General features: G+C 38.4%; 2 protein-coding genes across 18 annotated transcripts in view; one reads left to right on the top strand and one right to left on the bottom strand.

Annotated features, from left to right (window-relative positions):
• Positions 1 to 16,875, top strand: part of hiw (MYC binding protein highwire) — a 304,734-nt gene that overhangs the window by 25,837 nt on the left and 262,022 nt on the right. The window lies entirely within an intron of this gene.
• Positions 1 to 16,875, bottom strand: part of LOC100882628 (uncharacterized) — a 128,799-nt gene that overhangs the window by 11,173 nt on the left and 100,751 nt on the right. The window contains exons 1-2 of one of the 6 annotated variants that reach the window (XM_076529751.1): positions 13,879 to 13,993; positions 5,423 to 5,991 (exon numbers count right to left, since the gene is read on the bottom strand). The exons of 1 other annotated variant lie outside the window; for it this stretch is intronic. In XM_076529751.1, coding sequence (XP_076385866.1) covers positions 5,423 to 5,584 — 162 coding nt within the window. In that variant the 5' untranslated portion in view covers positions 5,585 to 5,991; positions 13,879 to 13,993. Of the gene's footprint in view, positions 1 to 5,422; positions 9,230 to 13,837; positions 13,994 to 16,875 lie in introns of those variants that run through there. 4 more of the 6 variants (XM_076529750.1, XM_076529754.1, XM_076529753.1 and 1 more) reach the window with 4 other exon arrangements.

Raw genomic sequence — 16,875 nt, forward strand, 5'->3', positions numbered from 1 at the left:
GAGTTCTCCGAATATACGTATTGTAAGACTTTCTCTGAACATCTTTATGGACGGAAAAAAATGAACCTTATATTGAATTTTTTTTGCTACTGTTATAATTGGAGCTCTATGCGAATGGTCGAGAATGTGCGATCATATTCTGGTTAGTCGCGTTCGATCTGGTAGCGATTTTCTAGAATCCGCGCATGCAGACCGCCGCGATCTTCGACGCGGATGATATTCGATCTGTAACTAATCCGACTTTATCGACCACTTCCGTTACATGCGCACGCGACACAAGGCGCCTAAGTGGCCGCGATTCGATCGTCTCGCGAATTCGACATGCAAATTTCCCTTCGTTCGATTAACTCCGATACACTTACGTTGCAAGTGATCATTTGAGTGGTCGTTTAGTATGTGACTTACGGATTCTAGGATTTTGGGAATTTCGAGAGCTTTGGAGGATTGGGACTTCGGATGTGTGCAAATTTTGAGAGGTGAGAGTTTGGGCCTTTGGGAGTTTGAGGCGTTGCGAGTTTGGAGCGTTTAGACTTTAGGAGATTGCGAGTTTGGGAGATTTGAGAGTTTGGGACGGTGGTACTCTGGGATGTGAAGGACTTGGAAGATTGAGAGTTTGGGACGTTGGGAGTTTGAAGCGTTTAGAGTTTAGGAGATTGCGAGTTTGGGAGATTTGAGAGTTTGGGACGGTGGTACTCTGGGATCTGAGGGACTCGGAAGATTTGAAAGTTTGGGACGTTGGTACTCTGGGATATGAGGGACTTGGAAGATTGAGAGTTTGCGACGTTGGTACTCTGGGATGTGAGGGACTCGGGAGATTTGAGAGTTTGGTGTGTTTAGAGTTTAGGAGATTGAGAGTTTGGAAGATTTGAAAGTTTGGGACGATGGTACTCTGGGATGTGGGGGACTTGGGACGGTGGTACTCTGGGATCTGAGGGACTCGGAAGATTTGAGAGTTTGGGATATTGGTACTCTGGGATGTTCGGGACTTGGAAGATTGAGAGTTTGAGACGTTGGTTCTCTGGGATGTAAGGGGCTCGGGAGATTGAGAATTTGGGACGTTGGTACTCTGAGATGTGAAGGACTTTGGGACATTGAGACTTCGGAAAATTACAAGTTTGGAACTTTGGACCTTGAAGATACTGAGAGTTTGACACGTTGGTACTCTGGGTACTTCAGAACCTTAGCACATTGACACTTTGAAAGATTGGTATGTTCAAACTTTGTGACATCAGAACTTGAGGATACTGAATATGTGAGACATTGGTACTCTGTGTCATTATAATTCTGGTACATCTGGACCTTGAGCATCCTTTGGACAGTTCTAGACTTTGTTAGTATATAATACATTTGGACTTCGAAACTTTAGAAGATCGGTACTGTGAGATATTAAGTGTTTGAGATGCTAACTTTATGACAGACCTTGTTCTAATTCTAGACTAGGCCTTTTGAATTTCGAAATGAACTTCCATAATAATTATAACTCTGAAGAACTGCCTGCAAGTCACACGACACATCGACACCTAGTATGAACACTGGTGTGTATTTACATTGAGCAGATATCAAATGTCGAGTGATAAGATGGTGCGTCATTCGCAAAAACCTTATCAAGTGCCTGCTATACTTCAAAATTTCTTTAAAATTACTTTGCAATTTCTTAATATTTCGCCTTCAAATCCTCGAAACCACTCAGCTCTGAAACTCCACAACTCGACTTTTAATTTTTGAATTCTCAGAATTTCTCGAAATTATTAAACTTCGTAACCAGAAATGATAGCAAGCGATCAGCTGGTAATCGTTGCACAGATTTTAGATTTTACTTTGTTCGCGCGAATCGATTTCTTCGAACAGCTTTTCCTCTCTGTTTGCTTTCGTTTTCCACGGAGGCGAGAGATCGAGCCGATTGGTTTTCACGGCGTAACCGGTGCCTGCACTCGCGATGTCGTTTCGTCACGGACCGAAGCTTTACGGATCGGGTTTACGACACGCACGACACACGCTGGCGTAACTCGTCTCCTGGGACAAAGAGTGCTTTATCTCGGTCCCCGGCTGCGTTTCCAAGGGCACCGGCGATAAACGGTGCCTCATTGTGTGGCGAAATTCGTAGGTGTAACGGTAGGTGACCATCTTGAAACGTATTCAGAGAGCATCTCGATAACGACTACACTTGTGTTTATGGTTACACGTAAAATAAGCTATTCCATTTTATCTTCAGTTTCTTTACTGTTATTTCTAAACGTGCTGCCTTTTTAGGTCAGGTGTTTCAATTTGTGTTTCACTGGTTTTGGGTTATAATTATAAAATCATCTGAATAGCTAATTGTTCTTATAACAACAAGTGAAATATACTGATTTTGTTCGAGAAATAAATTTGAAAAGATATGTTAATTTAGGTTTGACAATTTTTGGGTTCAAATTATAAAATCATCTGAATAGCTGATTCAACTAATTGTTCTTATAACAACAAATGAAATATACTGATTTTGTTCGAGAAATAAATTTGAAAAGATATGTTAATTTGTGTTTGACAATTTTTGGGTTCAAATTATAAAATCTTCTGCAAAGCTGATTCAACCATTTGTTCTTATAACAGTAGATAAACCATCCTGATTTTGTTCAAAAAATAAATTTGAAAAGATATGTTAAATATCTAAAAAAAATGTTCAATGAATTGTTGAATGCACTGTGATAAAATATGAAATATTTAAAAATGGCTAATATTTCATAATCGAGTAATTAGTAATAATGGAGAGCATGACATCCGATCATTAATAATTTCGAATAAAAGAAAAATGGTAGGTAGCTCGGCATTTAGCTGAACGGGTCATATGAAGCGTATTTAATAATGGCTCACAATCGTGATCATTACACAACCTCAGGCTATTTAATCCAACAGCAATATATCCGATAAATTTATGCTGCAGTCTCTAACACCAGCTTATAATGAGATACGATTATAGTGCACAGTAATGATCCTATAATTTCTTAATCGAATAACCCGTGTACGATATTTAGTAAATATTTTTCGATCGATTAGTCATCTTTATGGAAGATAATCTATTTAGATTTCGATCATTAATTATGGGTTTTAGGTTAATTATAGTGGTTGGGTAAAATTGAAATTAGAGGTAATTGTTTGTTTGAGGGATGGAGGAGGACAGCTTATTTTATATTTATAGAAAATAATTTTTATTATTTAGTGAAGCTTCATGTGTTTTGAGTTGCATTTCAATTTCATTGTTTTTGTGTTGTGGGAGTTTCAGATTTAGGAATTTCTAAACCCCTAAAGTTAGGAACTTAAAATTCTTAAGCAACGAAATTATTAGCTCTCTAAATTTTTAAATTCCCAAATTTCTCAAGTTCAGAACTCTCAAATTTCCAAATTTCTTAAGTTCCCAAATTCTCAAGTTCCAAACTCTCAAATTTCCAAATTTCTCAACCCCCAAATTTCCCAACTTCCAAATTCTCAAGTTTCCAAATTTTTCAACCCCCAAACTCTCAAGTTTCCAAACTCTCAAATTCCCAAATTTCTCAAATTCCCAAATTTCTCAAATTCCCAAATTCTCAAGTTCCCAAACTCTCAAATTCCCAAATTTCTCAACCCCCAAATTTCCCAACTTCCAAATTCTCAAGTTTCCAAATTTTTCAACCCCCAAACTCTCAAGTTTCCAAACTCTCAAATTCCCAAGTTTCTCAACCCCCAAATTCTCAAGTTTCCAAACTCTCAAATTCCCAAATTTCTCAAATTCCCAAATTCTCAAGTTCCCAAACTCTCAAATTCCCAAATTTCTCAACCCCCAAATTTCTCAACTTCCAAATTCTCAAGTTTCCAAATTTTTCAACCCCCAAACTCTCAAGTTTCCAACCTCTCAAATTCCCAAATTTCTCAACTCCCAAACTCTCAAGTTTCCAACCTCTCAAATTTCCAAATTTCTCAACCTCCAAACTCTCAACTTCCAAATCTCCAACTCCTAAATTCCCAAATTCCCAATTTTCTAAATCTAATTCACAAATTTCCTAATTCCCAACCTTCCAAATTCCTCCCCCAAAATTTCCAAACTCCCCCAAAATGTTCCAGTTCCACCATACGAAAATCACAAAGGGATATAAAGACCGTAGACACCGATGATTTCACGAACACAAAGTTGACGTGACGTGGATGCGTTAAGGGCAGCTGCTATTTCTCTGGGGGCATTTTTCTGGGGCCTCTAGTTGGTACCTGTATGTACCTCCGGCACAATAAATAGCGTAGAAAAGGGCAGGTAGAAAACGACCTGCCTACCTACCAGCATCGTCTGGCCTCGCGATTTGCGTAAACACGGTGTAATTTATGGAAGTTCTGCTCGCACCACCCTCGCAATTTACACGGGCAGCGTGCCTGGGCAGATTAGCCACTCCGTGTTTATTTCGACGACCGCCCGGTTCCGCAAAAGGGTTGGTCAGATCGGCCCTGATCAAACTTTACACTTTGAACACGCCATTAAAAGCGCTGGAACTCGGTCTCGGTTCTTTATCTTCCGCCGATAATTCAAGCGTTCGTATAATGCGTTGGCTGAACAAAGGGGATCGTTGGACCCCCGTGTGTCACATTGTCCGCGATTTTTCGTCGCGATAGGCTCCGCGGTTTCTCGATGGATTCGTGGGAAAGGGAGTTTCGAAAAGGGATCGTGAAAGAAAATAGAGATTGGACGGCTCTCCTGGGCACCAAATGAAATCGACCAAACGAAAGGAACCGAGTTAAACGCGATGGGCTATTTCGCGCCGCACCGAAGGGAGTTTTTTTTCCACAGGATGAAAGGTGCTGGCCGAGATTTAGAACGGTCCTTTCCCCTTTATTTATTTCGAGTACTGGTCAAGGAACGTGTTCTTCACGATCCAATCGCGTCTTGTACTAATAAAGATACTTGCTCGATTAGACCCTTGGATGTTGTTCCGCTCTGGTCTTGTTTTCTGTCATTTAGATTTGTGATAGGAATTGTGGAGATTTAGGTTTTATTGCAGACTCGGAAGTTTTAGTGAATGTTAGGTGAAACTTTTGATGAAGGTTCAGATTTACAATTTGGAAATGAAGGCGCATGATGAACGAAGTTTGACAGGAGTTTGATCGATATTATCCGTCTTAAATGTTTAGAATGAGTCATTTACCACTTGTGTTCGAATATTCAAAGTGTAGACTAATTTAGTTGAAACTGCTTTTCTAGCCGCCATTAAAGATTTACTCGAACGTACACGGTATAATTAACTGCAATCGATAACAGAATAAACACGTGCAGTAAATACACATGGTCAGCAACGAGATAAAACATTTCCCAGAATTGATACACAAAGATATCGTCGAAACAAAATGAAAGTGATTGCACGATAAGGAAGCGATAAGTGACGATAGGTATAAGGGAGGGTTTAATTACGTTTATGGGGGAACATACCTCTCCCTCGTCCTTACAGTCGCAGGTCAGTCTGCCGTGATGATCGCAGTAGCAGGGTGGATAGTCGCACCTGTTCGTCGAATTAGTGAGGGCACCCTTGAACAATCCTGTCCAGAAGAGTCCTAGAATGGCGCTTCCCAAGAGGAATCTGGTTGCTCCCATTTTGCGCCTCCGCCCTTAGCTCTTCTTCTTGTCTCCGTCGTATTAGGTTTTCACCAGGTTTTCACACGGAATCGATCGTCCCGACATGTCTTCGATGGATCGAATCGGCGGAGATTCTCCGGTTTGTCGGAACAACGGAAGTTCCGTGTCGTTCGACACGCGACGCGCCACTACGTGATCCTGTCGGTCATATTGCCGTCAGTATTCACCACCTGTCGCGGAACAATTTTCGACGCTGCTGCTGACGTCGTCATTCGAGTGCGTCGCGAAACGCTCCCGGTGTCGGACTACGACATCCTCGTCGTTATTTCCCTTCGTTCGACCGGAAACACATTCGACTACGTCCGTGACAGGCTACGCCACCGTCCAGCATCACGATTTCCAGCGATTTCCTCGGCCCGATGTTGCTGGAACACCCACAGAAAAAGCCTCGTCAAATTTACTGACCCTAACGCGCCTAACCTCTTCTCCGAAGATTCTAACGAGCCACCCAATTCCCTTTTTTTCTATTACCAATGATTTTTGCTTCCCGACAACTATAGACGGTGAATCACGAACGCGTGCGAGAGGAACTGTAATCTCCGTCGCGACAATCGCGTTCTAACCTCGTTGTGTACCCAGCCATGACTAATTGTCAATGTTCCTACGATTCTGCTTATCACTTCTACTTCGGAAAGATACTTCCTGTATCGACTGTTTTTATTAAATTCCTAATTTGAATAAACGAGAATACTTTTCTAACACTGACAAATTATAGCGACTGTTTATTAACTCGCTGCTACGTTACACGCTTTCGAGCACGTGATTTTACCGACTTCGAACTTCTATGAGGCGCTTTGAATGATGTCTCGAATTAGAAATTTTTGTCCTTCACCGATGAATAGAGTAACGGAACCTGTTCATAATTATTGCATTGTGCATAGCATGCAAAGTAGAGACGTAACGATTACATGACTCTTGCAGAGTATGATGTATCATGAAATATTGCACGTTAACTTCGATTTATCGTACACGTACCATGAATGCATAATTTTGCAGGTATTTAAAATTTTTACAGGTGTTTTAACCCTTTATGTTCGAACGTAATGTGACTGTTTGCAAACAGCATCTTAATTAAAAAATTAAATGAATTCTCTTGAGGTTATTATTTCTCTACTAATAATTTCCATTATTGTTGGTTTCTCTATATTTACACATCACACGTGTCATATCATGAAAAATGCTTATTTCAAATTATTGTATTAAATAAAATGTCACCCCTCGAGCGCAAAGGGTTAACATTACACTTTGTGATCAATTTATGTCAATTTGTTTTTCGTCACAATTTTACATTCAGCCCTGTTACTCCATTTTTATAACATCTTTAAAAAAATTTCGTTTCACGATTTTGTTAGAAAAATTCTGTTCAATAAATATAAAATGTTGAAATAAATTTTGAACGTCGAGTAAATAATCTAGGATTGCACGATAGCTCTCCATCTTGGAGCTCGGTTCGGTCGCATAATTGTTATCGTTCAAATGTTATGCAACCGTACACGGATCAAACTATCACGGATTCGTGACCTCTCTAGTTTGTTGTAACTGCGTAGTTTTTCCAGCTATCGGTATAGAGTTTTGTTCGATAGACGTAGCTAATTGGAGAATTAAACGAGACGATTTTTGCCACCGATAAACCGAGTAAGAGCAGAGAAAACGAAGATTAATTCGTCGAAAGGCGATTATGCAATTATGCTTCAGTCCGTGCCAGTTCATCGTTAATTTTCAAAGCAAAATATTTAATCTGTTATGAAGTTTGGATTTCGAATATTAAATAAAAATTTTGAATTTACAGTTCAATGAAGATCACAGGTGATTTTTAAATATAAAAGCAATATTTTGTTCTTAAACGATAATTTGTTCCGATATCGTAGTTAAAACCTGGTAATAATTTAATTGTAAAATCGCATCGTTTAAATCCGAATAATTGGCGAAACGTTTATCGCATTTTGTTTACAAAATACGTGACAAAGACTATAAACGTGACACGAATTTGCGAGCTGACTTAACACACATTTTATCCGCCGTTTAAAAATATCTCCCTTTTAATTCGGTTGGTTGCTTAATTGCGAATATGTCGCAATTCGTTCGGAAGCGAATTAATTTAAAACAAGATTCAAAGCGTCCATTAGCAACGGCGATAATTTTCATAATAAACTCGGTTCGCTTTAATTCGGATTTAAGCAAGAACATCGGGGGTCGGTGAAACATTGTCGACGAACGTTGAAACGTATCGTTGATTTCCAGTCAAATATTTCAAAGAGATTTAGTCGACGGAGCCGAGGCCGTGCGAGATTAAAAACACGAATCACCGTTCTTTTATTCATTCCCGGCATAAAAACTGTAATTTTCGTGGCGTTCTCGGGGACGACCGTGTTTCTTGTGTCGCTGGTACACACGTGTCGTCGACACTTTTTCACGACGTATCGCGTGTCCGACAATGCGGTCGCCTCTAAATATTACAGCGTTTAACCACCGGAGCCACGTTGGAAAAATAGAAGCTTTCATCCAGGGGTCGATTTTATGCACAGCCTACACCCTCGCGATTTCTCTCGAAACCGTCCTTTACTTAAAAAAACGATACACCGAATTAACAGCTATTCGTTGAACTTTCAGACTCTTTCCATCGAAACGTCAATGGCCCTGAAAGAGTAACAAGTTCAATTCTTTTTCCCGCCGTTCATTCAAAAACACTCTTTAATTTCTTCCGGTCCTCAGACACCACCCTTTGAACGTTAAAAAACAGTCATCTTTTTTAAGTCCGTTGATTAACGAGCACAGACCGATTCGACGAACTGCAACTTCTTTAACGCGTCATTAACAGCCTCGAGAGATCTTCGTTAGCCAGCCAATGTCACATCGGATGCAATGAACGTAATTATATTTACGCGCCCAGACTCGAAAGTTGCATGTCACAAAAGGGCAAGAAAGTCCTTCAGCATTCAATTTTCATGCTGCCGGAACCTTTCAGACCATCTTCACAAACGCTCGCTTTCTTTTAACCCTCTAATTATTTTACAGCGCCGGGTCGCAAAATGGAAACTCGATTCAACGATTATGATGGGATGTCGATATTTCAATTTCTGGGGCTCGAAGTTTTTTAATTTTGCTGTTGGATTTTCGGATTATCGCTTTTTATTTGTGGCAGTGATTGTTAGGTGTTTAAGTTGAGTTTGTGTAATTTCGTATCTTCGAATTTTGGAATTCTCAAGTTTTTATATTTTTATTCGCGAGTTAGTAAATTGTGAAATTTGTAGGTTTTCAAGTTGTCAAAGGCCCAAGTTTTCAAGCTTGAAATTTCCATACTCCCAAATTTCTAAATTGTGAAATTTCTACCCTCACAAGTTCTCAAAGGTCCAAATTCTCAAGCTTGAAATTTCCACCCTCCCAAATTTCTAAATTGTGAAATTTCTACCCTCACAAGTTCTCAAGGGTCTAAATTCTCAAGCTTGAAATTTCCACCCTCCCAAATTTCTAAATTGTGAAATTTCTACCCCCACAAGTTGTCAAGGGTCCAAATTCTCAAGCTTGAAGTTTCCACCCTCCCGAAATTCTAAATTGTGAAATTTCTACCCCCACAAGTTCTCAAGGGTCCGAATTCTCAAGTTTAAAATTTCTACACTTCCAAATTTCTAAATAGTGAAATTTCTACCCCCACAAGTTGTCAAAGGTCCAAATTTTCAAGCTTGAAATGTCCACCCTCCCAAATTTCTAAATTGTGAATTTTCTACCCTCACAAGTTCTCAAAGGTCCAAATTCTCAAGCTTGAAATTTCCACCCTCCCAAATTTCTAAATTGTGAAATTTCTAGCCCCACAACTTCTCAAAGGTCCAAATTCTCAAGCTTGAAATTTCTACACTTCCAAATTCCTAAACCATGAAATTTCTACCCCCTCAATTCTCAAAGATCCAAATTCCTAAATACAAAAATTCTTCACCCTACTTCACAAATTTCCAAACTCCCAAATTGTTACACCCACCCCCTAAATTCCCTGCTTCCCACATTCCACCACTTGCAAATCCACCCTTCGAAACCTTCAAAAAACGTCAAAATTCCAAATCCTCCCCCTCTAAATTTTCCACCTCCGAAATTTCCCTGCTCTCCACATTCCACCACTTGCAAATCCACCCTTCGAAACCTTCAAAAAACGTCAAAATTCCAAATCCTCCCCCTCTAAATTTTCCACCTCCGAAATTTCCCAGCTTCCCAAATTTCCATCGAAAAATAGCAAAAATTTGGGGCAGTAGAACGGTGGGTAATCTCATAGTCAGGCATTTGATCTGCCCATCAGCGGGATAATCCTCGCGATCTAAAGCCATCGTTTTGTCCGCGTAAAAATGCAGAACGATCGGCAACCGGTTTCCCCGTCGAATCGATCGCTCTGTGCATCGTGTTTCCGCTCGGAATTCGCATTTTTCCACGCTCGTCGCGCCGATCAACGCACCGAATACGCGCACGTATTTGTTGCGAGCGTGAGCGATTAATTGGCCACCGGCGCACACGCGTTGCTCCACGGACGACATGGTTAGAGAACAACTGGCGAACAAACGAACCGCGGACGAAGATAACGAAACGGGAACGAGACTTACAGAATCACCGTGTAACGAGATAAACGAAGCGAACGATGTCGATGAAGGTATTTAATTTTTTGGGAGCACGTTTTCGAGGTTGGGAAATTTAATTAATAATTTAATATGTGGAGATGAATTTCAGTGTGTGTAATTAAACGCTGGTTCGTGTAATTGAATAATTCGGGCGATTTGGTTGATTGTTACAGTGGAAAACTTTGGGGGTAGTCAGACACGGTGAAAGTTAGAAGAGAAAATTGTTTTGTTAATTATTAGACTGTTTTGTTGGATGAGTGTTGGTCAATGGTCTTCAGAATAAATTCTTAATGGAGGAGTATATTTATCAAGACTTTATTAATAGTTTATATTTGGTAATTGTTCAACCCCTTGCTGTAAAATTATATTCGTCGGATGCGTCAGTCAAAACTAATTATTTATAAGTTTAGTGTTTAGACAAACTTTATAAAAATTAAAATATTTTTAGCAATCTTTGATAATGCAAATTATAGTTGGACTTAAATTTTAAGTCGCAGAGTATGAAAACTTTCAGCAAGATTTCATTCAAGTGCTAAGTAAGTTTCTTTAAAATTAACAAGTCTCGAATATTAACTTTAACCCATCATTTATTGTCACAGTACGACAAATAAATAAAATTGAACTGTTTAGTATATTTCAAATTTAAGAATTCTGATTAAGCAAATAGTATGATATTAAACAGCAAACATATTGCAAATATAATTTTGATTTCTTGTATCCGAAGTGTAATGTTCCTCACGAGTTACTTTTTGAATATTCCTATTTTAAGTCAAGCTAGATATGAACATTAAAATATTTTCAAAACTGAAAACAGCAAACATATTACAAACATAATTTTGATTTCTTGTATCCAAAGTATAATGTTCCTCACGAGTTAATTTTTGAATCCTACTGCTTTAAGTCAGGTTAGATACGAGCATTAAAATATTTGACAAAATTGAAATGTTTTTTAAATGTTTGATTTAGAAGTTTATTCATTGAACCGCAGTGTCAATAGCTTAAAGGGTGAATCGTATATCCTTGACAGAAGTTTCGTTCGCATTTCTGAGTCGACACGCGACTTCCTATTACGTGTCCGTTTTATTCCGCGCCCACGTGCGTCCGCTCGCGGAATCCCGGAGGTATGCGCGCGTTCGACCAGTCGTCGTCTAACCATCGTGCAAGAACTTCCCGTGTAAACTCCCGACCGATTTCATCCTCGATTTCACCCCCAACTAATCTTCGTCTCGCGGTTATCGCGACCGTTGAACGAACACCTCGGGTTTGAGATTTTCTTACGGAGGATCAAGATCTGGAGGGTCGAAGTCTCGTTAGCCGCTGGGACAACGGTTAATCCCGCAATCACGAGCGCTCCGATATATCGAGGGTTCGATTAATCGGCTAACGGGGGTTGCGGAAGAAACGGTTCTCGAGGCTGTTGTATTCTTATCGATTGCAGCGGATTCGGGAATTGTTTTCGACGATTATCGGATATCGATTAAAGCGAGAGTCAAGGACTCTATCGGAGAGGAATTAATCTTCCATTAAGCATCGCAGCCATTCGTGCTGATACATCTTCCATTGTTATTTTTATTCGTGAGTCAACTTTCGAAATTTGGCATGAAATTTAAAGTGATCAGAATAAACGAAATTCAGTAAAGGAAAGAAGTTTGAAAAGCAAGAGGTGCCACAAGAAAATATCGCTGGAATGTCGAGATCGACAGCTGTGCGCCAGAAGACACGCGTCCGCTGCGAGCAATTACGATACGTCGTTCCATTTACGAGGCTCGTCTCGCAGAATTATTAGACTCGTTAGAAGCTGAACGAAGGCCACCGGTAGAAAAACGGCGTATATCTTCGAGGGATAGAAAACGGCATGATAAACGATGATCGATTTTACGGCTCGAAAATGCACAGCCACGGATTAACGAAAGGAAGAGTATGAAACTTGTTTTCGATAATGTGTCAGTGGGTTATGGCACTCGCAGCTTCTTATCGATTAAATTTCTCTATTACTTGGCAGATATTACGTAATATAGAAAGGGATCTTGTGGACCGGTCTTGATTAATTTAATCGTTTCTTCATGAAATTAAGTCATCGGTACACCTTATTACCATCTTATCGGAAGGAAAAGTTTCGACTTATTAACATCGATACTGGTCTTATCAATGTTATGGGACCTTGATAAGGAATTCGAGTGATCATTGCTGAAGTTAAGACGAAGATTACGAGGGAAGTTTCGATTTAGATAAGCTTCGAATTATAACACTCGTGTGAGGTAACGGGGAGTACTCACGTGTAATGTGAGGTAGAACTGGAGTAGAACCGAAATTCTGTAGTGATACAGAACCGAAGATTCTACCGTGATAAAATTTGAGTGGGACAGTGAATCAGTGGATCGCTGATCTAATCTTTTGCACATGGAGTTTATAATTGCTATTCCAGTTGTCAAATATAAGTGAAGTTCCATAGAGCTATTTAGCACTGCAAGAAAGTTCGCAACTATCAAGTTTAAGATAAAAGTTAAGTTCAGCTCCTAGTGTGCTATGTCCGTTTTATCAGTGAAAGCCAGTCTTCCATAAAACAGCGAAGTCTCAGAACTACTCCAGTTAAGAAAAATTAATAGAGAAGTTATTTTGGCAAGCTCCAGTGCTCTATCAGAACAGCTCAGACAGTGATGTCATATATCGATAAGACCAGTTTACAATCAGTCCGATTAAAAACAAGAATTCCGAGATAAACTCGTAATTTGTTCGAGCTCCACTAATATGTGAAGCAATCTGATCTTTTGATTAAATCGGAAGTTTGCAACTTTAAATTATTAAAGTTTATAAACTTTATGGTCCACTGCAAGTTTCGAAGAGAACGATTTAGAACGTCAGATACATGGAATATGATCCAATCCTCGATAAACAATTGAAAGCTTCCCGGAAACTTCTGATTTACTAAACTTTCGAGCTCTCTAATGTACTCGAACGTTATCTTCCCAGAAGAGTGTCTTGCTGTAAGAGAACAGAGGAAAAGAAAAGCGACGAAAGTAAAAGTTAGACTGTAAGCCCTAAGGGGTCTATGTAACCTTGAAGGATTGTGTTCTTAGTTACAAATCATAAAAAATATCGGTAAGACAAGTATGAATGAAAGGAACGGTAGAATGGGTTGACACGAATGATCAAATCGTAAGCGGAGGCAAATGGTATGCAAGTGGCAGCGTCATCGGAGCTACAGTGTGGCGGGCACTCGGGCATTCTAATCGAGGGCTCCTCTTTCGGAGGCGGGTCGAAGACGACATACGGTTGACAGCGAGTCTGTCGCACGCACGTACGTGCCACGTGGGAAATGATGCGTTACGGGGACGATTATCCGAAAGCGATCTGGTGGCGAACAGCCGGTCGGGCATGTTTCCGCGACGTCGGTGGTCCCGGACGGAGATAACGCGACTCATTGACCGAGTTCTCTCTCGCGGACAGGCACACCCACTGTTTGCTCGCGGAAAAATCCGTCGCATCGTTTTAATACGCGTTATGCAACGAGGATCCTGCAAGACGTTCTCTTTGCGATCCTGGAAGACGTTCTCTTAACTTTTCCCCCTGTTACACTTAGGATTTATTCATTTCTCTTTCGATTAATACACACTGTTTACTGTTGCGTAGAATCTTCCGAGAGAAACGATTTACCTCGATATCTCGATCGGGTACCCGCGACGCGACGCTGACGACGCGCGAACAGCAACTGGCCGCCTTTCGAATTCGCGGCTGGTTTGCACCTCGACGACGGTTATCGCGCGACACGACTACCCCCTCTCCTCCTCCAGCCCCCCACCATGGATCACCTTTGCCCTCCACTCCGTTTGTGTTCTCGGCAAACTGCATCCCCACCCGACACCGTGCTGGACTTCCCTCCCTCGATCGCTTTTTCAGTCTCTCTTTAGACGTCTCGAGGAACGCTTCTTCGTCCTCTCTGTCTGCATGTCTGTCTTCTCCCTTTTATCCTACAACGGTACTGGGTCAACATTGACCTGGACCTACGTGTAGGCAACGGTGCATCGATGATCGACCCACACTTTTGGGAAATGCAGTTAACCGGTGCTTTAGCTTGACTGGAACCTATTAACCCTTCTGAACTTTGTGCTTCTTGTAATGTCTATTTTTTTGGGACTGAAATTACAGCTTTAGAAGAGTGGAGTTTGAGGAATTAGCCCCTTGCACTATTTTGACGAGTCTGACTCACTTTTACCTTAGCCGTGATCAATTTTACTCAAATTTTTAATACGCTTTTGGAGTTCAAGTTCAATTATAATTTGCATAGATTGACATAACATTTCAATTTTTTTCGTCTGTTTTAATATTGTAGCTGTAATTAGTCAGTTCTGACTGACGCACCTGGCAAATAGTTCATAGTGCAAGAGGGTGGAGATTTGGAAAGAGGATGTGGGAATTGAACTTGAGAATTTGAGAATTTGAAGATTTGAGTACTAACTGAATTTGAAAATGTGGAGGTTTAGAGACTCGGAAATTTGATAATTTGTGGATGTAGAAATTTAATAATTTGAGGATGTAGAAATTTGATAATTTGTGAATGTAGAAATTTGATAATTTATGGATGTAAAATTTGAGAATTTGTGGATGTAGAAATTTGATAATTTGTGGATGTAGAAATTTGATAATTTATGGATGTAGAAGTTTGATAATTTGTGAATGTAGAAATTTGAGAATTTGTAGATGTAGAAATTTGAGAATTTTAAAACTTTGTAACTAATCAAATGTTACTCTCCACAATAAACACAATATCTCTCCACAAATACCCCTATTCCATATTTCCTTCGAGGGTGAACGACGAGGTAAACCAGATTTCAAATACGTGAGATACGCTCCACAATAAATACTCTCGCTACATGGTTATTCCCCATTTTCTCCGAGAAGGGTAAGAGTGGATATGAATGACGAGGTAAACAGTTCAAGGGTCAATGAAGAGGAGAAAATGATACACACCACCTTTCCTCGAGTAACAGATTTCTACTTTATAACAGGCTGTTATTATTCCATGCCTCATCCCCGTTTCCATTTTTCGCGTGTATCAAATCGATTTGCCCTTGCACCTTTAAGTATCGCGAAACTCGTTCGAGCGTATGAGCTCGCTTGAAATATTTCCGTGTGAGCGTGTGGCTGATACGTGCGAGCGTGCCAACATTGTTTCGCGGTTGTTAAATTTTGCTCGTCGCAAAATCGTATAAATTCATTAGATGATCGAAATTAATCATGGTCTTTCGTCGATTATCGAAATTCGTTGAATTTATTTAACTGTTCAAAACCATTGTCAGCACCTTCTCAATGTTATTTATTTATTTAGAATTTTTTCTGCTACAATAAAAACTGTTTTAAAATATATTGTACTGACTGTATACATAGTATAATGACGTATGGAGTTGTAGAAGTACAACATTATAGTTATATTTTTAAGTTATATTTCAAGTAATATTTCAAGTAATATTTCAAGTTATATTTCAAGTTATATTTCAAGTTATATTTCAAGTTGTATTTCAAGTTATATTTCAAGTTATATTAGCAAGTTATATTTCAAGTTATATTAGCAAGTTATATTTCAAGTTATATTAGCAAATTATATTTCAAGTTATATTAGCAAGTAATATTTCAAGTTATATTTCAAGTTATATTTCAAGTTATATTAGCAAGTTATATTTCAAATTATATTTCAAGTTATATTTCAAGTTATATTAGCAAGTTATGTTTCAAGTTATATTAGCAAGTTATATTTCAAGTTATATTTCAAGTTATATTTCAAGTTATATTTCAAGTTATATTAACAAGTTATATTTCAAGTTATATTAGCAATTTATATTTCAAGTTATATTAGCAAGTTATATTTCAAGTTATATTTCAAGTTATATTTCAAGTTATATTTCAAGTTATATTTCAAGTAATATTTCAAGTAATATTTCAAGTTATATTTCAAGTTATATTTCAAGTTATATTAACAAGTTATATTTCAAGTTATATTAGCAATTTATATTTCAAGTTATATTAGCAAGTTATATTTCAAGTTATATTTCAAGTTATATTTCAAGTTATATTTCAAGTTATATTTCAAGTAATATTTCAAGTAATATTTCAAGTTATATTTCAAGTTATATTTCAAGTAATATTTCAAGTTATATTAGCAAGTTATATTTCAAGTTATATTAGCAAGTTATATTTCAAATTATATTTCAAGTTATATTTCAAGTTATATTAGCAAGTTATATTTCAAGTTGTATTAGCAAGTTATATTTCAAGTTATATTTCAAGTTATATTTCAAGTTATATTAACAAGTAATATTTCAAGTTATATTAGCAATTTATATTTCAAGTTATATTTCAAGTTATATTTCAAGTTATATTTCAAGTTATATTAACAAGTTATATTTCAAGTTATATTTCAAGTTATATTTCAAGTTATATTTCAAGTTATATTTCAAGTTATATTTCAAGTTATATTTTCAAGTAATATTTCAAGTTATATTAACAAGTTACATTTTCATTACATATGTGAAATGTGTACTTTTGTGAATTATATCATTGCTAATAAAATATGTATTTTCCTTGTTTATACAAAAATGATTTAAGGGTTAATTTCAGACGTGAATCTTTCATGACGTATATACACGACGAAGTAAA

This window comes from Megachile rotundata, chromosome 3, assembly GCF_050947335.1.
Source record: "Megachile rotundata isolate GNS110a chromosome 3, iyMegRotu1, whole genome shotgun sequence".
Classification (NCBI taxonomy): domain Eukaryota; kingdom Metazoa; phylum Arthropoda; class Insecta; order Hymenoptera; family Megachilidae; genus Megachile; species Megachile rotundata.